Genomic DNA, 27,535 nt, shown 5'->3' with positions numbered 1-27,535 from the left:
CCTTAGGTACGTACTTTCATCCTCCCTCACGGATATGATCCATGAGGGGAGATGAAACGTACGCTTTTTAAACGTTTAAAAACTTTTTTTTACTTTTTTTTTTTTTACTTTTTTACACTTTTTTTTCACTTTACATGATCACTGTCATCCATTGGATGACAGTGATCATGTCCCCGGTATAATCTCTCTGCTCCTAGCTACACATGGCAGCCAGAAGCAGAGGGATTTTAAATTCCCCGGGGCTCGAGCCCGTCTGTGCACGCGCCCGATGTCAATCATCGGGCGCGCATGCGCAGACGGGGATTCGGGTCCCGGGACATCGGGACACCGCTGAGGACTGGGGGTGAGTATTTTCACCTCCCCTCATGGATCCGATCCATGAGGGGAGGTGAAACTGACTTTTTTAAAACTTTTTTTTAACTTTTTCGCGATCGCCGCTAACCATTGGATAACGGCGATCGCGGTACCGGGGACCGCTCACCGCAGTCCCCGCTGACATCTCCTGCCTCCCGGCTACCTACAGGAGCCGGGAGCCAGGAGATTTTAAATCTCCCGCGCCGCCGGGCCTTCTGCGCATGCGGCTGACGTAATGCCGCCTGGCGCGCATGCGCAGAAGACCGGCTTCGGGCCCCGGAGCGGCAGGAGAGCGGGGAGCAGCGTGCAGGACCTGGGTGAGTAATTTCAGCTGCTCCGATGGATCCGATCCATCAGAGCAGCTGAATCTTTAACCTTTATGTACTTTTATTTACTTTTTTTGCGATCGGCGCTATACATTGCATAGCGCCGATCGCAATGCCGGGGGGGGCTCCGAACAGCCCGGGATGACAGCTCCATGCTGTCAGCTACCTGCGGACACCGACAGCATGGAGCTGTCACGTCCACAGCCCGAGAGGCACTATTCTCTGCAGGAAGCATGTTTTTACGTCCTCAGAGAATAGAGCCCACTTCGGGAGGACGTAAAAACACTATGGGCTGGTCGTTAAGGGGTTAACCGCCCTGTGAACGAGGCCTCGGTGTCAGATCGGTCCTACGCCGGCTGCCACATTAACGGCCGTGTGAACGAGGCCTCGGTGTCAGATCGGTCCTACGCCGGCTGCCACATTACCCGCCCTGTGAACGAGGCCTCGGTATCAGATCGGTCCTACGCCAGCTGCCACATTAACCGCCGTGTGAACGAGGCCTCGGTGTCAGATCGGTCCTACGCCAGCTGCCACATTAACCGCCCTGTGAACGAGGCCTCGGTGTCAGATCAGTCCTACGCCGGCTGCCACATTAACCGCCGTGTGAACGAGGCCTCAGTGTCAGATCGGTCCTACGCCGGCTGCCACATTAACGGCCGTGTGAACGAGGCCTCGGTGTCAGATCGGTCCGACGCCGGCTGCCACATTAACCGCAGTGTGAACGAGGCCTCGGTGTCAGATCGGTCCTACGCCGGCTGCCCCATTAACTGCCGTGTGAACGAGGCCTCGGTGTCAGATCGGTCCTACGCCGGCTGCCACATTAATGGCCGTGTGAACGAGGCCTCGGTGTCAGATCGGTCCTACGCCGGCTGCCACATTAACCGCCGTGTGAACGAGGCCTCGGTGTCAGATCGGTCCTACGCCAGCTGCCACATTAACTGCCGTGTGAACGAGGCCTCGGTGTCAGATCGGTCCTACGCCGGCTGCCACATTAACCGCCGTGTGAACGAGGCCTCGGTGTCAGATCGGTCGTACGCCGGCTGCCCCATTAACTGCCGTGTGAACGAGGCCTCGGTGTCAGATCGGTCCTACGCCAGCTGCCACATTAACCTCCTTGTGAACGAGGCCTCGGTGTCAGATCGGTCCTACGCCGGCTGCCACATTAACCGCCGTGTGAACGAGGCCTCGGTGTCAGATCGGTCCTACGCCGGCTGCCACATTACCCGCCGTGTGAACGAGGCCTCGGTGTCAGATCGGTCCTACGCCGGCTGCCACATTAACCGCCCTGTGAACGAGGCCTCGGTGTCAGATCGGTCCTACGCCGGCTGCCACATTACCCGCCGTGTGAACGAGGCCTCGGTGTCAGATCGGTCCTACGCCAGCTGCCACATTAATGGCCGTGTGAACGAGGCCTCGGTGTCAGATCGGTCCTACGCCAGCTGCCACATTAACCGCCCTGTGAACGAGGCCTCGGTGTCAGATCGGTCCTACGCCGGCTGCCACATTAACGGCCGTGTGAACGAGGCCTCGGTGTCAGATCGGTCCTACGCCGGCTGCCACATTACCCGCCGTGTGAACGAGGCCTCGGTGTCAGATCGGTCCTACGCCAGCTGCCACATTAATGGCCGTGTGAACGAGGCCTCGGTGTCAGATCGGTCCTACGCCAGCTGCCACATTAACCGCCCTGTGAACGAGGCCTCGGTGTCAGATCAGTCCTACGCCGGCTGCCACATTAACCGCCGTGTGAACGAGGCCTCAGTGTCAGATCGGTCCTACGCCGGCTGCCACATTAACGGCCGTGTGAACGAGGCCTCGGTGTCAGATCGGTCCTACGCCGGCTGCCACATTAACCGCCGTGTGAACGATGCCTCGGTGTCAGATCGGTCCGACGCCGGCTGCCACATTAACCGCAGTGTGAACGAGGCCTCGGTGTCAGATCGGTCCTACGCCGGCTGCCCCATTAACTGCCGTGTGAACGAGGCCTCGGTGTCAGATCGGTCCTACGCCGGCTGCCACATTAATGGCCGTGTGAACGAGGCCTCGGTGTCAGATCGGTCCTACGCCGGCTGCCACATTAACCGCCGTGTGAACGAGGCCTCGGTGTCAGATCGGTCCTACGCCGGCTGCCACATTAACCGCCGTGTGAACGAGGCCTCGGTGTCAGATCGGTCCTACACCAGCTGCCACATTAACCGCATGTGAACGAGGCCTCGGTGTCAGATCGGTCCTACGCCGGCTGCCACATTACCCGCCGTGTGAACGAGGCCTCGGTGTCAGATCGGTCCTACGCCAGCTGCCACATTAACCGCCGTGTGAACGAGGCCTCGGTGTCAGATCGGTCCTACGCCGGCTGCCACATTAACCGCCCTGTGAACGAGGCCTCGGTGTCAGATCGGTCCTACGCCGGCTGCCACATTAACCGCCGTGTGAACGAGGCCTCGGTGTCAGATCGGTCCTACGCCGGCTGCCACATTAACGGCCGTGTGAACGAGGCCTCGGTGTCAGATCGGTCCTACGCCAGCTGCCCCATTAACTGCCCTGTGAACGAGGCCTCGGTGTCAGATCGCTCCTACGCCGGCTGCCACATTAACCGCCGTGTGAACGAGGCCTCGGTGTCAGATCGGTCCTACACCGGCTGCCACATTAACCGCCGTGTGAACGAGGCCTTGGTGTCAGATCGCTCCTACGCCAGCTGCCACATTAGCCACCGTGTGAACGAGGCCTCGGTGTCAGATCGCTCCTACGCCGGCTGCCACATTACCCGCCGTGTGAACGAGGCCTTGGTGTCAGATCGGTCCTACATCAGCTGCCACATTAACGGCCGTGTGAACGAGGCCTCGGTGTCAGATCGGTCCTACGCCGGCTGCCACATTAACCGGCGTGTGAACGAGGCCTCGGTGTCAGATCGGTCCTACGCCAGCTGCCACATTAACCTCCGTGTGAACGAGGCCTCGGTGTCAGATCGGTCCTATGCCAGCTGCCACATTAACGGCCGTGTGAACGAGGCCTCGGTGTCAGATCGGTCCTACGCCAGCTGCCACATTAACCGCCGTGTGAACGAGGCCTCGGTGTCAGATCGGTCCTACGCCAGCTGCCACATTAACCGCCGTGTGAACGAGGCCTCGGTGTCAGATCGGTCCTACGTCGGCTGCCACATTAACCTCCGTGTGAACGAGGCCTCGGTGTCAGATCGGTCCTACGCCAGCTGCCACATTAATGGCCGTGTGAACGAGGCCTCGGTGTCAGATCGGTCCTACGCCGGCTGCCACATTAATGGCCGTGTGAACGAGGCCTCGGTGTCAGATCGGTCCTACGCCAGCTGCCACATTAACCGCCGTGTGAACGAGGCCTCGGTGTCAGATCGGTCCTACGCCGGCTGCCACATTAACCGCCGTGTGAACGAGGCCTCGGTGTCAGATCGGTCCTACGCCGGCTGCCACATTAACGGCCGTGTGAACGAGGCCTCGGTGTCAGATCGGTCGTACGCCAGCTGCCACATTAATGGCCGTGTAAACGAGGCCTCGGTGTCAGATCGGTCCTACGCCGGCTGTAACCGCCGTGTGAACGAGGCCTCGGTGTCAGATCGGTCCTACGCCAGCTGCCACATTAACCTCCGTGTGAACGAGGCCTCGGTGTCAGATCGGTCCTACGTCAGCTGCCACATTAACCGCCGTGTGAACGAGGCCTCGGTGTCAGATCGGTCCTACGCCGGCTGCCACATTAACTGCCGTGTGAACGAGGCCTCGGTGTCAGATCGGTCCTCCGCCAGCTGCCACATTAACCTCCGTGTGAACGAGGCCTCGGTGTCAGATCGGTCCTACGCCAGCTGCCACATTAACCGCCGTGTGAACGAGGCCTCGGTGTCAGATCGGTCCTACGCCAGCTGCCACATTAACCGCCGTGTGAACGAGGCCTCAGAGTCAGATCGGTCCTACGCCGGCTGCCACATTAACCGCCGTGTGAACGAGGCCTCGGTGTCAGATCGGTCCTACGCCAGCAGCCACATTACCCGCCGTGTGAACGAGGCCTCGGTGTCAGATCGGTCCTACGTCAGCTGCCACATTAACCGCCCTGTGAACGAGGCCTCGGTGTCAGATCGGTCCTACGCCGGCTGCCACATTAACCGCCGTGTGAACGAGGCCTCGGTGTCAGATCGCTCCTACGCCGGCTCCCACATTAACCTCCGTGTGAACGAGGCCTCGGTGTCAGATCGGTCCTACGCCGGCTGCCACTTTAACTGCCCTGTGAACGAGGCCTCGGTGTCAGATCGGTCCTACGCCAGCTGCCACATTAACCACCGTGTGAACGAGGCCTCGGTGTCAGATCGGTCCTACGCCGGCTGCCACATTAACCGCCGTGTGAACGAGGCCTCGGTGTCAGATCGGTCCTACGCCGGCTGCCACATTAACCGCCGTGTGAACGAGGCCTTAGTGTCAGATCGGTCCTACTCCAGCTGCCACATTAACCGCCGTGTGAACGAGGCCTCAGAGTCAGATCGGTCCTACGCCGGCTGCCACATTAACCGCCGTGTGAACGAGGCCTCGGTGTCAGATCGGTCCTACGCCAGCAGCCACATTACCCGCCGTGTGAACGAGGCCTCGGTGTCAGATCGGTCCTACGCCGGCTGCCACATTAACCGCCGTGTGAACGAGGCCTTAGTGTCAGATCGGTCCTACTCCAGCTGCCACATTAACCGCCCTGTGAACGAGGCCTCGGTGTCAGATCGGTCCTACGCCGGCTGCCACATTACCCGCCGTGTGAACGAGGCCTCGGTGTCAGATCGCTCCTACGCCGGCTGCCACATTAACCGCCGTGTGAACGAGGCCTCGGTGTCAGATCGGTCCTACGCCGGCTGCCACATTACCCGCCGTGTGAACGAGGCCTCGGTGTCAGATCGGTCCTATGCCGGCTGCCACATTAACCGCCGTGTGAACGAGGCCTCGGTGTCAGATCGGTCCTACGCCGGCTGCCACATTAACCGCCGTGTGAACGAGGCCTCGGTGTGAGATCGCTCCTACGCCGGCTGCCACATTAACCTCCGTGTGAACGAGGCCTCGGTGTCAGATCGGTCCTACGTCAGCTGCCACATTAACCGCGGTGTGAACAAGGCCTCGCTGTCAGATCGGTCCTACGCCCGCTGCCACATTAACCGTCGTGTGAACAGGGCTTCGGTGTCAGATCGGTCCTATGCCGGCTGCCACATTAACCGCCGTGTGAACGAGGCCTCGGTGTCAGATCGGTCCTACGCCGGCTGCCACATTAACCTTCGTGTGAACGAGGCCTCGGTGTCAGATCGGTCCTACGTCAGCTGCCACATTAACTGCCGTGTGAACGAGGCCTCGGTGTCAGATCGGTCCTACGCCGGCTGCCACATTAACCTCCTTGTGAACGAGGCCTCGGTGTCAGATCGGTCCTACATCAGCTGCCACATTAACCGCCGTGTGAACGAGGCCTCGGTGTCAGATCGGTCCTACGCCAGCTGCCACATTAACCGCCGTGTGAACGAGGCCTCGGTGTCAGATCGGTCCTACGCCGGCTGCCACATTAACCGCCGTGTGAACGAGGCCTCGGTGTCAGATCGGTCCTACGCCAGCTGCCACATTAACCGCCGTGTGAACGAGGCCTCGGTGTCAGATCGGTCCTACGCCGGCTGCCACATTAACTGCCGTGTGAACGAGGCCTCGGTGTCAGATCGGCCCTACGCCAGCTGCCACATTAACGGCTGTGTGAACGAGGCCTCGGTGTCAGATCGGTCCTACGCCAGCTGACACATTAACCGCCGTGTGAACGAGGCCTCGGTGTCAGATCGGTCCTACGCCGGCTGCCACATTAACCGCCGTGTGAACGAGGCCTCGGTGTCAGATCGCTTCTACGCCAGCTGCCCCTTTAGCTGTCCTGGTACGCAGTCAGGCAGCCGTATATTTGGTGGTCGTGCTGTCGGTGTATCCATGTAGAGCGCTGGGCCGGCCGCACTATCAGGCGGTACACACATGTCCTGTTTATATCCGTATCACAGAGGACAGTAGGACGCGCGGTGTGCGCTGTCCGCACGGATTGTACGCCACAAGCACTGGTGCCTGCGCTGCCGATGTGAGTTGCACCCCGGATTCTCGGACGCAGCTCACATACGACCGTCTGAGTTCAGCCGTAAAGTGACAGAGGGGGTCACATTTTACTGATGTGGATTTACATGACGAGCTAATATTTTCTGACACTGGATTTGCGTAACATTACAAAAATGGTGCAGATTCCAACATGGATTTTGAAGTAGATTCTGACGAAAATATGTCACATGACTTATACATTGAAAATCATAAAACCTGCGGCGCAGACGGGAGGATAAATGTGCAGCGCCCTCCAGGCTCCTCTTTGTATCTGACATCACACGCTGGGAGAGATTCTTACTGACCGTCCGCCGACCAGTTAAGCAGACAGTCATTCAGAACTGAACATCTGCTGTTTACACTGAAGGGCTAGTCATTCAGTCTCTGCATGCATTTAGAGGTGACAACACATGTCTGCGGCTCTCCAGTCACTTCTATAGGAACAGCAGAGCCCCTCAGAGGGGAGACTCCTATCTGTCAGCCATGTGTGGGGCATTCTGTGAGACCCCCATCTAACAGCCATGTGTGGAGCATCCTGTGAGACCTCCATCTGTCAGCCATGTGTGGGGCGCCCTGTGAGACCTCCATCTGTCAGCCATGTGTGGGGCGCCCTGTGAGACCTCCATCTGTCAGCCATGTGTGGGGCGCCCTGTGAGACCTCCATCTGTCAGCCATGTGTGGGGCGCCCTGTGAGACCTCCATCTGTCAGCCATGTGTGGGGCGCCCTGTGAGACCTCCATCTGTCAGCCATGTGTGGGGCGCCCTGTGAGACCTCCATCTGTCAGCCATGTGTGGGGCGCCCTGTGAGACCTCCATCTGTCAGCCATGTGTGGGGCGCCCTGTGAGACCTCCATCTGTCAGCCATGTGTGGAGCATCCTGTGAGACCTCCATCTGTCAGCCATGTGTGGGGCGCCCTGTGAGACCTCCATCTGTCAGCCATGTGTGGGGCGCCCTGTGAGACCTCCATCTGTCAGCCATGTGTGGGGCGCCCTGTGAGACCTCCATCTGTCAGCCATGTGTGGGGCGCCCTGTGAGACCTCCATCTGTCAGCCATGTGTGGAGCATCCTGTGAGACCTCCATCTGTCAGCCATGTGTGGGGCGCCCTGTGAGACCTCCATCTGTCAGCCATGTGTGGGGCGCCCTGTGAGACCTCCATCTGTCAGCCATGTGTGGAGCATCCTGTGAGACCTCCATCTGTCAGCCATGTGTGGAGCATCCTGTGAGACCTCCATCTGTCAGCCATGTGTGGGGCGCCCTGTGAGACCTCTATCTGTCAGCCATGTGTGGGGCGCCCTGTGAGACCTCCATCTGTCAGCCATGTGTGGGGCGCCCTGTGAGACCTCCATCTGTCAGCCATGTGTGGGGCGCCCTGTGAGACCTCCATCTGTCAGCCATGTGTGGGGCGCCCTGTGAGACCTCCATCTGTCAGCCATGTGTGGGGCGCCCTGTGAGACCTCCATCTGTCAGCCATGTGTGGGGCGCCCTGTGAGACCTCCATCTGTCAGCCATGTGTGGGGCGCCCTGTGAGACCTCCATCTGTCAGCCATGTGTGGGGCGCCCTGTGAGACCTCCATCTGTCAGCCATGTGTGGGGCATCCTGTGAGACCTCCATCTGTCAGCCATGGGGTGATGGAGAACCTGCGTCTCTCAGCGCTCTATAATTGACTTCTATATGTCCCCTATGATGTCCCCTGTATGATTACAGCCGCTCCTCTCTTCATAAAGGTTCCCACAGGACGAGATCCTCCACATCAGCCAGTTTTCTACTCCTGAATGACCCACCAAGGATGGACAAGGAGCAGAATGAGATTACCGAGATCCTACTGAACGCCGCCTTGGAAATGATCTACCTGCTGACCGGAGAGGTGAACGTCTCTAGGTTTCTATCACTGTATTGTAGTATGTAATAAGGGTACAGCGTCCTGTATAAGATGTTCCAAGTGACGGAGAAGACCTAAATAGCTGAGGAGGCAGGAGGAGAGCACATGGTCCATCTAGTCTGATATCTATATACAGACATAGAAGATGACAGCAGGAGGAGAGCACATGGTCCATCTAGTCTGATATCTATATAGAGACATAGAAGATGACGGCAAGAGGAGAGTGCATGGTCCATCTAGTCGGATATCTATATAGAGACATAGAAGATGACGGCAGGAGGAGAGCACATGGTCCATCTAGTCTGATGTCTATATAGAGACATAGAAGATGATGGCAGGAGGAGAGCACATGGTCCATCTAGTCTGATATCTATATAGAGACATAGAAGATGACGGCAAGAGAAGAGTGCATGGTCCATCTAGTCTATCTATATGTAGAGACATAGAAGATGACAGCAAGAGGAGAGCACATGGTCCATCTTGTGTAATATCTATATAGGGATATAGAAGATGATGGCAGGAGGAGAGCACATGGTCCATCTAGTCTGATATCTATATAGAGGCATAGAAGATGATGGCAGGGGGAGAGCACATGGTCCATCCATATTGACATATATAGAGAGACATGGATAATGACAGTAGTAGGGAAGTCATAATATTATGTGTTTTGTCACCAATTACTAGATATGGGATTTGATTTAAGGATTCATTCTGATTACTAGACTTGGAGTCGGTGAGGAGTTTTTTCCTGAATGTCTCTCCATCCACAGGATTACACTGCAGTGAAGAAGACGTCCGGTGACTCTGTGACTCCCATCATCCATCTCCAGGAGTCAGGAGGATGGAGCCAGACCCCGGGCCCCATCACAGAGCCTCCCCCACACCTCTTGACCAATAAGGAGAAGATCCTAGAGCTCACCAAGAAGATGACGGAGCTGCTGACCGGAGAGGTGACGCTGCGGGGAATGTGGGGGACACTATACAGTAACAGGGGGGTCGGGGTGATGACTGTATATTGTGTTGTCAGGTTCCTATAAGGTGTCAGGATGTCACCATCTATTTTTCCATGGAGGAGTGGGAGTATATAGGAGGACACCGGGATCTGTACAAGGATGCCATGATGGACGACCACCAGCCACTGACATCAGCAGGTAAGAAGAGACTGATATATTTGTAAGCAGTCTTGTTGCCCCTTACTGTAGGTTCATTCTAGCACTGGCAACCACTTTGAAGCTTTAATACCATCATGTACGATGTATATAGATGTGCCTCCAATGACATGTAATATAGGAGCCCCCTGATTTCAGGCTCCATTCACATCACATCAAAGCCCTATGACTGCCATATAGGCCGTACATTCCCATTGAGCTCCGTTCACATGACGGATGCTAAACGTGTTTCCTATTGGCATCTGTTGTGCTGGTAGAGTAGACGACCCCATACTATGCAGAGGTGTCCCCCTATAAAGAATGCTATGGCCTGTATGCTTCTCAGCATGGAAGCCAATGGGCGATGTATGTGACTAAGAATGTAGAGCGCCATCAGCGGAGATCAGAGCTTCTACATGGGCAAACCCTCCTGACATTCCTCCGATGAAGGATCAACGTGGTATGAACAAATCCTTCTATTCATAGCGAGACTCCAACATATCGGCCTCCAGTAGTTCTTCCCTTCGTGTCTCGGAGTCTCCTGTCGCTCTGGAAGCAGCAGCTGGTTATACGTGACTGGAGGAGATGGTTGGATCACCGTGTGCTTCACCCCGGACGTGCGATGCTAGCAATAGATATACGGACAAAGTGTTCTAGCTGTGAAGCCTCAGTGCCAATGTGTCAGGGGCGCTATCTTTTAAAAACTATTTTTTGACAGACTTGTGCAATTAAAAATTAAATATAAAACATTGTACTTATGTAAGCCTTCGAGGGCTGCTCCAGCTAAAACGCATTTTTCCATTTCTACCTCCCCCCTCACCTGATAGTCTGTCACACTCAGGAGGTCTCCTATATACATTATACTCAGCTTGCATGCAGTACATCTAGCCAGAACTAGTACCATCTCTGTCTGCTGGGAGGACAGTGTGATTATTATTACCCTTTATATTTACCTAAATAAGCTACAAGTATCTAGTCAGGACGATGAACTGTCATCACTTTTCTTATAACTGTGTGATTGGAGCCTCTAAGCATCATCAGTTATGTCATTAAATCATAAAATTGTAGAGTTGGAAGGGACCACCAGGGTCATCGGGTCCGACCCCCTGCTCAGTGCAGGATCACTAAATCATCCCAGACAGATGTCTGTCCTGCCTCTGAAGGCTTCCATTGAGGGAGAACTCACTCTCTCCTGTGGCAACGTGTTCCACTCATTGATCCCCTCACTGTCTAATATCTAATCTGTGTGTCCTCCCTTTTCAGTTTTTTGGGAGAAATCATCAGAGGTTTCTTAGCGTGTTTCATTTCCTGGTCTGAATTATATGGGAAGTTGTGTACACAAATTACTGGCACATCACAGTCTGTATCATCTGACAATGATGCTCTTCTGAGTTTATTACAAGGCAGACAATGTATATATAAGCTCACTTACGTATCATCAGAAATACACGCACCCCCCCCCCCCCCCCCCGTAATCGTAAGAACTCATGATTGGCTCTAGGTGCGAATGGTTTAACATATGTTAACGCCTTGAGGTGTGTTATTACTAAATACGTCATTCCTAGAAACCTGAAACTAGATTCTGTATTTACTGTTCTAGTAGTTTCTATATGAATGGAGAGGGTTAAAAACTGCTATCTCTAGACATTCCTAAGCTAAGAAAAGGACATAGGGGATTATGAGCCTGCATCTACATACCAGTGTACAACATGAACTGAGTTAAACATTTAGATACTAGTTATCCACTAAGAAGGATGATATACCAGTATCTACATATGTACACACATACACATGTTTGCCTAGGCTAATGTAAGAAACATTTATACACCATAGAATATGTATATTATTACTATAATAGTCCCTCCTTTTGTTTCTTAGAGCAGCTAGTAAAACAGCGAGCCAGGTACTTGCAAATGCCCTAGTGACATAAGCCGGAATTCCTACACAACTTCCCCGAATTCCCCGACTGATGCCCCACCTGCACTCACAAGACAAAGTATCTCGGAATAGGGCTGTAGGAATGGAGATTTAGTCAGTAGCTAAAACCTCATAATATATACCAGAGATCGCTTTGTCAATAGTCTTAGAGATAAATCCTCAAAGGCACGGAATAGTGCAGCAGTCAATAAAAGCAATAGTAGCAAGAATAGTCACTAAAGTTCTAGCAAAGAAATGAAACCCAGTGGCTCCATCATCCGAAAGTATCAGTCCACCAGTCACCAAAGGGGTTGGAGATGCCAGAATTTGCTACTAGTTCATTAGAGAGGCTAGTTAGACCATTCAGTCTTAGTTTTGGAACCATAGTTGTAAACAGGGATTGACCAACATAGGAGAAAGCATATGTCTATCATAGAATCATAGAGTTGGAAGGGACCTCCGGGGTCATCGGGTCCAACTCCCTGCTCAGTGCAGGATTTACTAAATCATCCCAGACAGATGTCTGTCCAGCCTTTGTTTGAACACTTCCATTGAAGGAGAACTCGCCACCTCCCATGGTAACCTGTTCCACTCATTGATCCCCCTCACTGTCAGAAAGTTTTTTTTCTGATATTTAATCTGTGTCTCCTCCCTTTCAGTTTCATCCCATTGCTTCTAGTCTTTCCTTGTGCAGATGAGAACAGGTCTGATCCCTCTGCACTGTGACAGCCCTTCAGTACTTCTCCTCAGCCTTCTGCCTTCCTTTTTACAAGTTAAATATTCCCAGATCCTTTAACCGTTCCTCATAGGACATGATTTGCAGACCGCTCGCCATCTTGGTAACTCTCCTCTGAACTTGCTACAGTTTGTCTGTCTTTTTTTTAAAGTGGGATGCCCAGAACTGGACCCAGTATTCCAGCTGAGGTCTGACTAAGGAAGAGTAGAGGGGATAATGACCTCACATGATCGAGACTCTATGCTTCTTCTAATACATCCCAGAATTGTGTTTGCCTTTTCGGCTGCTGCATCACATTGTTGACTCATGTTCAGTCTATGATCTATTAGTATACCCAAGTCTATTTCACATGTGCTGCTTAGCCAAATTCCTTCTATTCTGTATGGACTTTTTTTAATTTTTCTTGCCCAGATGTAGGACTTTGCATTTCTCTTTGTTAAATATCATTCTGTTAGTCGCTGCCCACTGTTCAAGCTTTTCTAGATCTTTTTGAATACTCTCTCTCCCATTGCTAGCTATCCCTCCTAGCTTTGTTTCGTCTGCAAATTTGATCAGTTTCCTATCAATTCCCTCCTCCAGATCATTTATAACAATGTTGACCAACACTGGGCCTAGGACAGAGCCTTGTGGTTCCCACTTGATATATTCTTCCACTTAGATGTGCAGCCATTTATGACCACTCGGAGTACGATCACTCAGCCAGTTGTGAATCCACCTAACTGTTGCCTTGTCAATCCTGTATTTGGCCATTTTTTTCAAAAAGTATAGTTTAAGATACTTTTGTCAAATACTTTACTAAGGTCAAGATGAACTATATCCACCATATTTTCATGATCAACCCAGTCTGTGATACTGTCATAGTGGTGAGACTCTCTTGCTATGAGATACGTGTATCCAATTGGATTTTGTCCTTCCAGCTAAGCATCTGTAGTGGTAGTTAGGAACATTTGTTATGGACGATCAAGTCTGAGTTATGGATCATCACGTCTAGGTTACGGATGTGTCTTTTGGTAACCACCCAATATCCTAGTTGCACAGAATGAGTTCCTTCTAAGCTGTAAGGATCTGGAAGGGAAGCAAACACTCGAAAATATATTCTAGTTAAGCGTTTCTTGACAGTAATAATATAGTTTGTCAAGCTACGATGCTGCATCTGGAGTTATCATGGAAAATACAATCCCAACCTTGGGGCTGACCCAAAAAGTACCTCATGTTGACTGAGACCTATTATTTTAGGTGTGTACCTTAAAGAGAAGAGTGCCGGGGGGGGGGGGGGGGGCACTCGGTCCATGGTCTCTTGAGCTCTGCCATGGGCTTCTGAATCGTGGTTTCTAAGATACCATTTAATCTCTGCTCTACCACTGCTTTGCGGATGGTACGAAGCATAAAAGGCGTGTTCTACCCACAATACTTTCATTACTTAGAATCATAGAATGGTAGATTTGGAAGGAACCTCCAGGGTTATCTGGTCCAACCCCCTGCTCAGTGCTTCACATGGTCATCTGGTCCAGCCCCCTGCTTCCTGCATCACTTCTCCCATGATGGGAGTGCCTCGGTCACTCTCAATTGTCTCTGGTACACTGTATCTATATACTACCTCAGAGATCAGTTCTTGGAGTGGCATTTGTGAGCAGGTAGGCCAGACTGGTCACCCTGAAAACAGGTCTGGGCAGACCAAAACATACTCTTACCTGCTCACCTTTGGCAGTTGGAAGTAGTCTACTTAAAGAGGCTGGAATGGGTAGTCTGGAAAAGGGGTGCACTGCATGGGCGTCTGTACAGACCTATCTACATTGTTCTGTGCACAAATCAGGCAGCCCTGTGTGTGTTTAGCTGCTGTGATGCTAAATCCTGGTGCAGACCAGTGACTAGTAACCACAATTGTCATAGCTGGTTTTGACAGGTATGTATTTGCATGGGAGGCCGGAGCCATGACGGGATAGGGGCCTGTGGGAGACAAGGCTTGTTGGATTCCATCCATATATCTCCAGGTGTCTCTGCCCCACTGCTGGTTCCCATTGTTCCTTTTTCCCCCTTGATTGCCTGATTTTGTAACTGAATCAACATGTCATAATCCACCGGGGGTGATGTCTGAGGGGGTACCTGTACCGTCCCAACCCCTGGAGGATCAAGTCTGGGCTTCTGTGTGGCTGTCTTCATAGCCTGATCAGCCGGTGATTTACGGTTGCCTGTTTCGTGCCATCCTTGGAGTGGCCTTTTGTTATTTTTTCAGGCCACCCTCTCGGGCAGCAAGAGAGCTTCCATCAGTGCCTGTACATCTTTCCTGTTTTTAATTGCTTTTTCATTTGTTTTGAAGAATGACCTCGCTCTTCAGATGGGACTATAGTCCTGAGCAATGCCATAGACATAGCATGAGTCCATGTATGTGTTAGCCGTGTTCTCGTGAGCATGCTTGCATTCTTCTTCCAGGGCTCGCATTTTGGCTTCTTGGGCTAACATGAGAGATGGAAGGGGTTCGGCTTTAACCACATCCTGTAAGGAGAGCACAACATAACCTGTGTAGAACCTGCCTTCTATACCATACCTCGATCCATCCACAAAGAGTGCAAAATCAGAGTTGTCTAATGACCGATCAACGACATGACTGAATCCCCTGTCTCCTGGGCCACTAGCTTGTGCATCAGACTGAAGGGAAAACTATCACATAATTATGCCTCTCCCTCCTTTTCCAGATGCAGCAAGGTAGCTGGGTTGAGGGTGTTACAGCACTGACATGTAGAATGACATGAACAGAGTGCACAGTAAGCGAAGGTGACGTTAGGTGAACCAAAGTATGAGCGGAACCTGTGCCAGTATTGGCCATGACTTTATGGGGCCTAATACGGTCACAGGAAATTTGAAACCAATCTCAAAACTTTTTCTTCCAGCTGCTGCTACTGTTTCTAACACAAGAGGGTGCACCATAAGCAATATTTAAAAGGCTTGGTATTCCCAGGGCTGAGAGATAAAAAAAACTAGACCTCAATTTACAAGGTGTGTAAAATTTAGTGCTTGTTTTTTTTTCTTCTTGCAATGCTTGGTCAGTGGAGCAGAAAGAATTACTGCATAGGCATTCATCTACAAAGAAGTGCACTTCAGCGTGGTGTTTATTAGTGCTAATCCTGAATTTCTGAGTTCATGAATATCATGCCAGAACTGCAGCGTACAGTGACACATACACATGCAAAGGCCTAGAAAATGGAAAACAAAAATGTTGATGAAATTCACATCCCACACTGAGTGGCCAGTAAAGTCTTTTAGAAATTTTTATCCCCAGTCAATATCTTCATCACACATTTTACATTAATCACAGCTTGAAGACTTGTCAACCATCCGTGTAGTCAAGTCTTTCTCTCTCATATAAATATGAATAACCATATAATTCTCTACACACAATGCTTACTGCATAGCATAAACATTCACGCAACTACTACTATTCCCCTCATCTGCGGACTCGCTTGATCCCCCAACCTAAACAATTCCTCTCATCAGGGAGAGAAGGTAAAAAGAAATAAACAAAACTTAACTGTTTTTTAGAATCCTACAGCTAACCTTAGTATCATTGTAATATTTTTCCCATAGAAACACTCAGGTCTCACATAGAGGTTATCAACAGCTTGTTTCCTCTTACATGACATTATGACACTGAAAACACAACAGTAACACATTTAACAATTAAACTCGCTGCAAACCAATCACTTAACGTACATTTACCCAAATAACAGCAAGAATGTACCTTAAGATTTCTGTACCTTTCCTATTTGCACAAACTTATACTAAGACACTGTAATTCACTTCATCATGTTCATCTTCATTACACATCTCCATTCATTTCACGCAAGCAGAGTACCGCTCCTTGACTCCTACATTACAAGGTCAGTCACACTCTCCGCCCCCCCCCCCTCTCTGTGTTTCAAATATACAACAAATTCTGTGAGGCTGGGAGGAAGGGGGGCGAAGGAAGAACGCAGCTTCACAAGGACCAAGCATTCAAATGGAAAAAAAATGTTTAACCATTTGTAAGCTAACCATACCACACAGTGCCAGCACCCATCAAGCCATTGCCTGTCAAGTTCATTTAATACTACTGTAAACTTTTATTCCTTCACTGTCTTGTCCCAGGACTATCTGCATTACATAATCATCCCTTCTTTCTCTGAAAAAGTCTGTACTGCTGCATACTATCCCTGGTCATTGTCAGTGCTACTGTCACCCAAAGCAACCTGTCCCCTCAGTGCGGACACTACCGGACACTTGTCTTAAGGAACCCATACATATTCCTCTGCTACGACTAAGTATCCAACAGTATCATACTGACCTTATCTTATAGCACACACCTGGGATAAACAACATATCATTCAGACACAGAGGACATGGGATGAAGAGGTTCTCACTATTCCTATGCAATTCAGAGAAGGCACTCATCATTGGTGTTGGTTTACCTACTTAGGTAAAAGGTACATCTATGGGAGGTGAGAAGCCAGACTGTGCCTACTATGGAGCTAAGATGGGACTTGGTTGGCAGGCAAAGGTATTGTTACAGCAGATTTTAAAATGGCCGCAGGCCATGACTGGCACTAAAATGGCCACCAGGAGCATGGCCTGACTGGATGCTGGTAAAGGGGCGGTGTCTATGAGGACTATCAAGCCAGGCAAGCATCTCGCCATGCCTTATTTCTTTGTTTGCAATGCCAACAAGTCCATCCAGAGGGCTTGTATATGGTGGGGCCAGTGCAATAGGAGCAAGTTCAGCATGTGCTGCCTCCTCATCAGAGGGGGCAGCGTCACCATTTAACCTCTCATCATAGAGATGGAAGAAGCCACCTCCTCCTTCTCCGGGAAACTATAACTAGATATGAATCCATCATTTTCATTCCAATGCCAATTTTTTTTTGCCTGCTATCATCACATTCTTCCAGGCTCGTTTAGCTTACCTCTTGAGTTACATTCTGTAATCAATATCAAACTTCTTCAACTTGTTCACATTCTTTTTTTTCTTCTATATGAGATACAATCTGTGGTGCTGTGTAACATTTTCAACATCCATCCAGTTTCTGCCTACAATATCCACTTAAAGACCTGTTGTAGCAAGGGGGGTACTCTTGCCTCGGGATCGCTGACCTCTCATACCAGAAATGGTGCACCACACGGGTAAGCACGGCTCAGGAATAGTGTATCTCTTTGTCTGGCTCCTGCCAGCGTTTATTTTACAGCACATCACAGCACAGCAAATCACACAATGTCAGTAAGCACCCCAACTTGGGTGGGAGTCCAGGGGCATCATCCCTGTCAGACTCTTGCCTTTTCAGGCCACCAGCCTGCAGCACCTTCCTATGCTGCGCTGTTCCTCTCTCTCTTTGGTAGGAACTGGCTTTTTTATCTGGTTCCTGCTCCACCCCTTGGTTAACCCTCGCACCAGAAGTCCTGTCTCTGGCCCTCTACAGGCCCTTCTGTGTACTGCACTACTACACTATATATGCTGCACAATTACCGGGCTACTCCTAGATTATTTTTGTTATTCAGCAGAGACGCGCAACTTTGCTAGGAATAACTATTTTATAAAAACCTTTAAGACTACGCTCAGCATACCATCAGTGTCTCATCAAACACTGGAAAACCCAGACAAACAAACAATACAAATGAGCCTCGTGTGGCGCAGAGTGTAAGCTCTCGCCTACGACCTAAAGGTTGCAAGTTCGATCCCCGCGTGATTCAGGTAGCCGGCTCAAGGTTGACTCAGTCTTCCATCCTTCCGAGGTTGGTAAAATGAGAACCCAGCTTGGTGGGGGGTAATAAGTCATATTTACCTGAAAGCGCTGCGGAATAAGTTGGCGCTATACAAATAACACAGCACCCAGCCATTCCCCAGTACAATGAAACACATTAGGGCTCTTATTTGCTAAGGGAGAGAGGCTATAAATTATACAAAGAATCCATGTACGGATTCAACTTACCTGACCAAAGTTATTAAGATAGACGAGAAACAATATATGGAGTGGAGGTATATAGTACATATGAATCATATGACTTGCCTCACCACTGCAGTTTCTCCGATTGTTCTATCATCTGTGCCTCAAACCTATGCGGTTGGACAAATAAATCCTTCTCTCTCGTCCCTGTTCGGGCGCTAGTTTGTTAGGGAAATCATCAGAGATTTCTTAGTGTGTTCATTGCCTGGTCCAAATTATATGAGAAATTGTGTACACAAATCACTGACACATGACATTTTCTAGTTGTATCCCTCCATTGACCCACACCAAGTTAAGGGGAGCAGCCTCTGGTTGGCAGCACCTCTATTATAATCTTGCACAATCCGAACTTCTACGGCCAACCATACGGGTTTCTGCTCCACCATTTTTCCTACTCTGCATCTACTTCCTAGCTTTCCTTTTATGGAAAATTGAGATCCCTTATATTTAAAACATAACTTTTAATAATTAATTGTTAAAACTCCAGGACTAAGAGCCAATACATATATACTTATGATAGATTACCCCCAGATGTGCATTTGTAGGGACCAATCCCACTATTGCAGGGATAATTTCTACTCCACAGAAACAGACTAATACATACAGCCTTTGTCTGTTTAAGTATATATGTGTTGGCTCTTAGTCCTGGGGCTTTAACTATTATTAAAAGTTATGTTTTAAATATAAGAAATTTCTATTTTCTGTGAAAGGAATTTTGGGTTACTTTACATCCCTCTGTCACAGTGAATTGCTTCCTATCTTTGTGTCGTCCACAAATTTCATCAGTTTCCCATCAATTCCCTCCTCCAGATCATTTATAACAATGTTGACCAACACTGGGCCTAGGACAGAGCCTTGTGGTCCCCACTTGATACATTCTTCCACTTGGATGTGCAGCCATTTATGACCACTCGGAGTACGATCACTCAGCCAGTTGTGAATCCACCTAACATTTGCCTTGTCAATCCCAGATTTGGTCATTTTTTCAATAAGTATGGTATGAGATACTTTGTCAAATACTTTACTAAGGTCAAGATATACTATATCCACCGCATTTCCCTGATCAACCCAGTCGGTGATAGTAGTTTCCTTCGCCTTCTATGAAGAGACTGTGTGGTACAGTCCATGCAGTTTCATTACACACGAAGTGCTGATGACTAAAATAGTGACTCTTGGAGAGAACAGAGAGACAAGTAATTCCAAGGTGACAATGAGATTACATGAGCTAAGCACAAGATCTCACATTCTGATTAAAAAATGCTATTTAGTGCTATAATAAAGCGGTAATTGACTGATAAGTATTAATGAATGTCTACAGTCTGACTCTTCTGTTCCCCAAGCACATCAATGAGCATTGAGTATTCATGACCCTGTTGTCAGGTGACTGCTTCTCCATCCTTGGACCACATTTGGTTGGCACTAACCCCTACAAACCGGGAACACTCCAAGTTCTGGAGAGGCTCTGACCAGTCATCTACACATCACAATTTGGCCCTTGTTGCAGTCGCTCACATCCTAACACGTCTCTATTTTTACTGCTTCCAACATCAACTTCCAGAACTGACTGATCGTGTGCTGCCTAATATATCCTATCCTGAAGGGCGCTATTGTCACCAGATAGTCCTTATTATTCCATTCCACTATCACTGGTATTAATGTTACGGATCTATATATTCAGGAGGATATTGGGGTCCTCCTCATCCTCTGCTCTCCCGCTGTCCCCTATATTCATGTCCTTAGATTGCGCATACATTTGAATATTATAGCAGATCAGGCAGCTGTCAGATTTCCGCTCAACCATTCTCTCTTGGGGCTATAGGGCACTTGATACTTGTGGGTGATGAGGCACTGGGACCTCAGGGCTGGTGGTGAGGAGCACAACATCATTATCAGGTACTCATAGATAACCCTGGAAGTGATGAGCGAAGTGTATGATATACAGATACAAGAGCTCATGTATTCCATCACTATGTGTCTCCACAGATGGAGCCAATAAGAGAAATCCCCTGGAGAGACATCCCCATCTGTATCCACAGGACTGTCTAGAGGAAGACCCCAATGTCCTGGAGAACCAGCAGGTAGATGACTGTAAAGTCTCATCAGGATAAGACTATAAAGTGATGAAACCAAAAGTACATTTCACATTTTTCTTGTCTTATTTAGAGTGAAAAACTGATTAATATTAAGATTGAACTTAAAGATGAGGCAGAAAAGACGGACAAAAGAATCGATCATCTGTGTAAGGAAGGGGGGGGGGGCTTTCATTGAGGGTCTGCTAGATGCTCACATCATCTCATCACATACAATCCATTCAATCACTGTGTTTTCTGCAGATGCACTTATTGGAGGAAATTCCCCGGAGAGGCGTCCCGATCCTCTGTATTCTCAGGACTGTCTAGTGGAAGAATTCAATGTCCCAGAGAGCCATCAGGTAGATGATGCTGAGCCCTGTAGTTCATCTACACTGTTACAAAATTATTGGGACCTCTACCAATCCTGAGCTAAAAATCAAAGGTGTGAGCCTTAGGTATAAAGGAGCATATCACACAGGCATATCTCAGTATAGAAGCCATTAGAATCCCACGAGGTGCAGCACTGACAGACCTTCAGCGGGGTCTGGTGGGGAGATGTCACCGGAGCAAGCAGTACGGAACATCACAACACTTTAGGACCTTCCAAAGTCCATTACTGGCAAAGTTATTGGGAAATGGAAACCGTCTGGTGTGTGCAGTGCGGCGATGTATGGGGAGACCTCATAAACTGACAGAACGTGATCCGTGAAGGCAACATGCACAACATCTGCCAAAACACTTGCTTAGGAGGTCTCACACCATTAGCACCAGAGCAATCCATATGGAAGGGCATGTGAAGGATTACCATGGACGAGCGGCTGCACACAGCAGTGACTGCACAGTGGCGCCTGTAATGAGGCTCGGAGCGACGGACTGTACTAATAGTAATCTTTATTTGTGTAGCGCCAAATTATTCCGCTGTGCTTTCAAGCATGGGAGAACACAGGCAATACAACAATGACCAGATATACTATCAATTTTAAACATAGTGGTAGGGGGTGATGCAGGAGATACGGTGGTGGTGGTGGGGAGATAAGGCACAAGGGAACACAGGCAGTAAGGGAATTACATGTGGAAATCAGTTATTAGGAAGGAAACTGGGTGGGGGTGGTATGGAGGTGCATGGGTAGAAATTGTATGCAATAGGCAGGGTGGAAGGTGTTGGGAGCCATGGAAAGGGGCAGGGGGACTAGGTCAGGAGATTTGGTATGCCTCCCTGAAGAGGTGCAGTTTAAGGGTGCGTCTGAGGTTCTGTGCATCGAGGATTGTCAGGATGCCTTCGTGTAGAGCGTTCCAGAGGATTGGTGCTGCTCTAGAGAAGTCCTGGAGGCAAGCATATGAGGCTAGTATTAGACGGGTGTTTAGTCTGAGTGTGTTAGCAGATCGGAGTGAGAGGGTTGGGTAGTGTACAGACAGGAGGGAAGCGATGTACGGTGGCGCAGTGCCATGGAGAGCTTTGCAGGTGAGGAGTTTAAATTTAGTTCTGCAGCGGATGGGCAGCCAGTGCAGCGACTGGTATATTGCGGAGGTGTATGAGAAACAGCTGGATAGGAAGATGAGTCTAGCTGCTGCATTTAGTATGGATTGGAGAGGGGGGAATCTGAAGTGGGGAAGGCCAATGAGCAGCGAGTTGCAGTAGTTGAGTTGGGAGTGGATGAGGCAGACAACAAGTGTCTTTAACGTGTCTGTGGTGAGGACTGTGAGTGGAAGCAGATGTTGTGGACAGATGAATCACAGGACACCATCTTCCAATCAGATGGTAGCACTTCAGTTGTTGGAGAGCGATGTCTATGTGACGGCATCGTCCCAACAGTGAAGTTTGGAGGAGGACCTGTTATGGTGTGTGTGTAGGGTGGGGGTGGCGGGGGAGTTCTGCTGGGAAGGTCTAGGGACATTGGTTATTGTGAAGTCCTCCCTCAACACCAATGGGCACAGAAGCATCCCGGACAATGTGGCATTAACTTCCCTATGGTAATACTCGGGTACAGCTCAGTGTCTCCACCAACATGGCCGAGCACCATGTCATACGGCATGCAGTGTGGAGATTTGAGTAGGACCACATCTGCAAACTTTATTGGGCAGCCCAAAGTCTGAACCTCCATCCCACTGAGCATCTTTAGTAATCGGATAGGTGAAATGAGAAGGCAGAAAGAACTTACTCAGCAGGGGTGTCAGTGCAATTGACACCCCTGAAAATCCAGGTCAGCTCGTAGAAATAAATCTTGTCCAAGTTATGACGAGAAAAGGTTCTTTATTCACAGGGTGCAACGCGTTTCGGCTGAAACATCAGCCTTTATCAAGCTTTATCACATTGGAGCGCTAGTCTCATTCTTCTACTGAGCATCTTTGGGATGAATTAGACCACTAGATCCGGGCGCCCAACACACCCATCATCTACCGCATCACTATCTGAAGCTCCTATAGGAGTGGAGGCAAAGGACTACAAACATCTATTGCAATTTTGTGGAAAGCGGTGAAGGAGGGTTACTGCAATCATTAAAACCAAAGGCAGTGCAACAACATATTGGAATATGTTTCACCTTCTATGTTTGTCCCAATAATTTTATCAACATAGTGTATATCGGGGGTCCTGCAGTCACAGATGTTCTCAGAGATCTTGGTGGCTTCTTCTGGTGATGTTTGATTTGTGTGTTTTATTGTACTGAATTATTACATATGAGCAGGGGGAAGATCTCACCGCTATTAAAATGGAGCAAGAAGAGTGGATGACGGGAGATTACCTGTGTAAGAGTGAAGTGGAGGAAGAAATTCCAGTAGATGTTACCACAGGTATGCAACATGTGGGGGTATCGGGATATCGGGGCAGAGATGTATGGAGGGGACAGGTTGTATATAGATTACATGTGGGGGTATCAGCATATTAGGTCAGAGATGTATGGGGGACAGCTTGTACATAGATTACATGTGGGGGTATCAGGATATTAGGTTAGAGATGTATGGAGGGGACAGGTTGTATATAGATTACATGTGGGGGTATCAGCATATTAGGTCAGATGTATGGGGGGACAGGTCGTATATAGATTACATGGGGGGGGTATCGGGATATCGGGTCAGAGATGTATGGGGGACAGGTTGTATATAGATTACATGTGGGGGTATCAGGATATTAGGTCAGATGTATGGGGGGACAGGTCGTATATAGATTACATGGGGGGGGGGTATCAGGATATTAGGTCAGAGATGTATGGGGGACAGGTTGTATATAGATTATATGTGGGGGGTATCAGGATATTAGGTCAGAGATGTATGGGGGACAGGTTGTATATAGATTACATGTGGGGGTATCAGGATATTAGGTCAGAGATGTATGGGGGGGGTAGAGGTTGTATATAGATTATATGTAGGGGTATCAGGATATTAGGTCAGAGATGTATGGAGGCGACAGGTTGTAAATAGATTACATGTGGGGGGTATCAGGATATTAGGTCAGAGATGTATGGGGGACAGGTTGTATATAGATTATATGTAGGGGTATCAGGATATTAGGTCAGAGATGTATGGAGGCGACAGGTTGTATATAGATTACATGTGGGGGTATCAGGATATTAGGTCAGATGTATGGGGGACAGGTTGTATATAGATTACATGTGGGGGTATCAGGAAATTAGGTCAGAGATGTATGGGGGGCAGGTTGTATATAGATTACATGTGGGGATATCAGCATATTAGGTCAGATGTATGGGGGGACAGGTTGTATATAGATTACATGTGGGGGTATCAGGATATTAGGTCAGAGATGTATGGAGGCGACAGGTTGTATATAGATTACATGTGGGGGTATCAGGATATTAGGTCAGTGATGTATGGAGGGGACAGGTTGTATATAGATTACATGTGGGGGTATCAGGATATTAGGTCAGAGATGTATGGGGGGACAGGCTGTATATAGATTACATGTGGGGGTATCAGGATATTAGGTCAGAGATGTATGGAGGGACAGGTTGTATATAGATTACATGTGGGGGGTATCAGGATATTAGGTGAGAGATCAATGGGGGGCAGGTTGTATATAGATTACATGTGGCGGGTATCAGGATATTAGGTCAGAGATGTATGGGGGGACAGGTTGTATATAGATTACATGTGGCGGGTATCAGGATATTAGGTCAGAGATGTATGGGGGGACAGGTTGTATATAGATTACATGTGGGGGTATCAGGATATTAGGTCAGATGTATGGGGGGACAGGCTGTATATAGATTACATGTGGGGGTATCAGGATATTAGGTCAGAGATGTATGGGGGGACAGGTTGTATATAGATTACATGTGGGGGTATCAGGATATTAGGTCAGAGATGTATGGGGGGACAGGCTGTATATAGATTACATGTGGGGGTATCAGGATATTAGGTCAGAGATGTATGGGGGGACAGGTTGTATATAGATTACATGTGGGGGGTATCAGGATATTAGGTGAGAGATCAATGGGGGGCAGGTTGTATATAGATTACATGTGGCGGGTATCAGGATATTAGGTCAGAGATGTATGGGGGGACAGGTTGTATATAGATTACATGTGGCGGGTATCAGGATATTAGGTCAGAGATGTATGGGGGGACAGGTTGTATATAGATTACATGTGGGGGTATCAGGATATTAGGTCAGATGTATGGGGGGACAGGTTGTATATAGATTACATGTGGGGGGGGTATCAGGATATTAGGTCAGATGTATGAGGGGACAGGTTGTATATAGATTACATGTGAGGGTATCGGGATATTAGGTCAGAGATGTATGGGGGGACAGGTTGTATATAGATTACATGTGGGGGGATCAGGATATTAGGTCAGAGATGTATGGGGGGGGCAGGTTGTATATACATTACATGTGGGGGTATCAGGATATTAGGTCAGAGATGTATGGGGGGACAGGTTGTATATAGATTACATGTGGGGGTATCGGGATATTAGGTCAGAGATGTATGGGGGGAACATAATGGAAACCTTTTTTTTATAAATCACGGGTATAATTAAGGTTCAGGAAGGAAGTATATTTATTAGGACGTCTAACACTAGAACAAGGGAGTAGAATCTGTGATTAGTTGAGGGAAGATCAGAAGCTCCATTACAGATTCATATTGATAACCTCTAATCAATGTGCCCCATCAGTCCGGCATCACACGCACCGTCTCTGATGCAGAGCTGTGACCCAAATGCAGGGTTGGAGTCTACAATATACAGTATAGAGCATGGACTGGCACTGTCCTCTTTCTGGATCCACTTCTGGCTTTAGTTAAAAGAAAAAATGTACCACAAACTGTAGTTGTGTTTGCAGCTTAAGAAGAATGTAAACTTTTCCTACTTTGTGTTAGGATAACAAATTGTATGATTATTATTATTTTTAACAGAAAATCATTCAGAGGTTAATGTCACGTTATCTATAAATGATGAAGTAGAGGATGAAGATATCCCGCAGCTCTCTCCAGGAGAAAACGGCATTACCCTTGGCGTACATCCTGGACTGCACACTACAGATCTGTCCTATGATGACCTTAATCCTGAACTGCACTCAAAATATGGGAACATTTTTGTTTGCAAAACAGAACTTATTACAGATGATGGACGTCACACAGGAGAGAAGTCGCTTCTATGTACAACATGTGGAAAACTTTTTAATCACAAAGGAAATCTTGCTGCACATGAGAGAATTCACACAGGAGAGAAGCCGTACTCATGTTCAAAATGTGGAAAATGTTTTAATCAGAAATCAAATCTTGTTACGCACGAGAGAATTCACACAGGAATGAAGTATTCATGTACAGAATGTGGGAAACATCTTGCTTCAAAATCATATCTTCGTTTACATGAGAGAATTCACAAAGGAGAGAAGCAGTATTCATGTTCAGAATGTGGGAAATGTTTTGCTTCGAAATTAAATCTTGTTACACATGAGAGAAATCATACAGGGGAGAAGCCGTATTCATGTACAGAGTGTGGGAAATGTTTTGTTAATGCAGCCTATCTAAGTTCTCATCAAAAAAGTCACAAAGGAGAGAAGCCATTGTGATCTTCTATATGCGGTAAATATTTTCTAAGGAGATTGATTACATTTTGAAACTAATCAGAATTTACACAGAAGAAATCAGATTGTTTTTTGTAATGTGTGAAATCTTATGAGAGCAAAGAAATTTTTTTAACTCAGGTTATTCACAGACATCACAGCCAATAAGAGGACAGTTTTTGGGGTTTTTTTTGGACAGAAGCCAAATTCTACTTGAGGTCCTCTGTGATCAGGATCCCTGGAGGAAGTGTATTGTGGATATAAGGAAGATAAGGAGAGCCTTGTTTATTATCATAGCAGTGATGCTAAATTGTCACTATGACCCTCTCTTCTTCGTACTGCCCCCATAAAGTCACCCACACTGCAGGAGAATCCAGAGGGACAATGGTGGAAAAGCAATATCACTCCATGTAATTTGTGGACTATCCATGTTTCAGCTGTAGGAAAGTTGATTTTCCTGCACACATATGTGCTGCTTTCTCTGTACCATTGCAAGAACTACAGGAATACAGGGTGTCTTTTAAGTAAGGCCAACCTCAATAAATGTATTACTTGGCAATTAACGTTGGTGCCCTAGTATAGAAAATGAGATGAACAGATAAAGGTGCAAGCAAAGAAGTTCACGTTATACACAGCACAGCACACAAATTATACATGCTGCAGTATCAGAATGTCCTGCAGAGGGTGCTAGACAGGTATTCTGATACTAGGGTAAAAAAAAGAAAATTAGAGGGTTAACAGCTGTGGTCTACCAGGATTTAGATCAAAATCAGTTCCTGCCAGACTCAGGGGGGAGAGGTGATAGCTCAGCGGATCTGAAAGGGCTGCTAGCCCGAGATCCTGTGTGGATCTATTTGGGCCGTCACCTGGTTTGACGGAGGAGGACCCAACCCCTGGGTGGGGTTGGTGATGGCGACGCAGTGGGTTGTGAACCAAAGATTATAAATGGACTATGCTGTTTGCTGTGTGCAATAAAAACAGGCACGTGCCAGATTTTAAAAGAAA

The 27,535-nt window shown here is 48.7% G+C and overlaps 1 protein-coding gene across 1 annotated transcript; it reads left to right on the top strand.

Moving 5' to 3' along the window:
* Nucleotides 1-633: 633 nt before the first annotated feature.
* On the top strand, nt 634-27,535 carry LOC136627291 (oocyte zinc finger protein XlCOF7.2-like). The gene is made up of 9 exons (XM_066602279.1): nt 634-671; nt 8,512-8,651; nt 9,437-9,616; nt 9,694-9,817; nt 20,420-20,514; nt 20,600-20,675; nt 20,770-20,867; nt 23,190-23,298; nt 25,878-27,535. The coding sequence occupies exons 2-9, from the start codon at nt 8,574-8,576 to the stop codon at nt 26,534-26,536; spliced, it is 1,419 nt and encodes a 472-aa protein (XP_066458376.1). The 5' UTR covers nt 634-671; nt 8,512-8,573; the 3' UTR covers nt 26,537-27,535.

Source organism: Eleutherodactylus coqui, chromosome 5, assembly GCF_035609145.1.
Source record: "Eleutherodactylus coqui strain aEleCoq1 chromosome 5, aEleCoq1.hap1, whole genome shotgun sequence".
NCBI lineage: Eukaryota > Metazoa > Chordata > Amphibia > Anura > Eleutherodactylidae > Eleutherodactylus > Eleutherodactylus coqui.
This window is presented reverse-complemented; position numbering and strand designations above follow the sequence as displayed.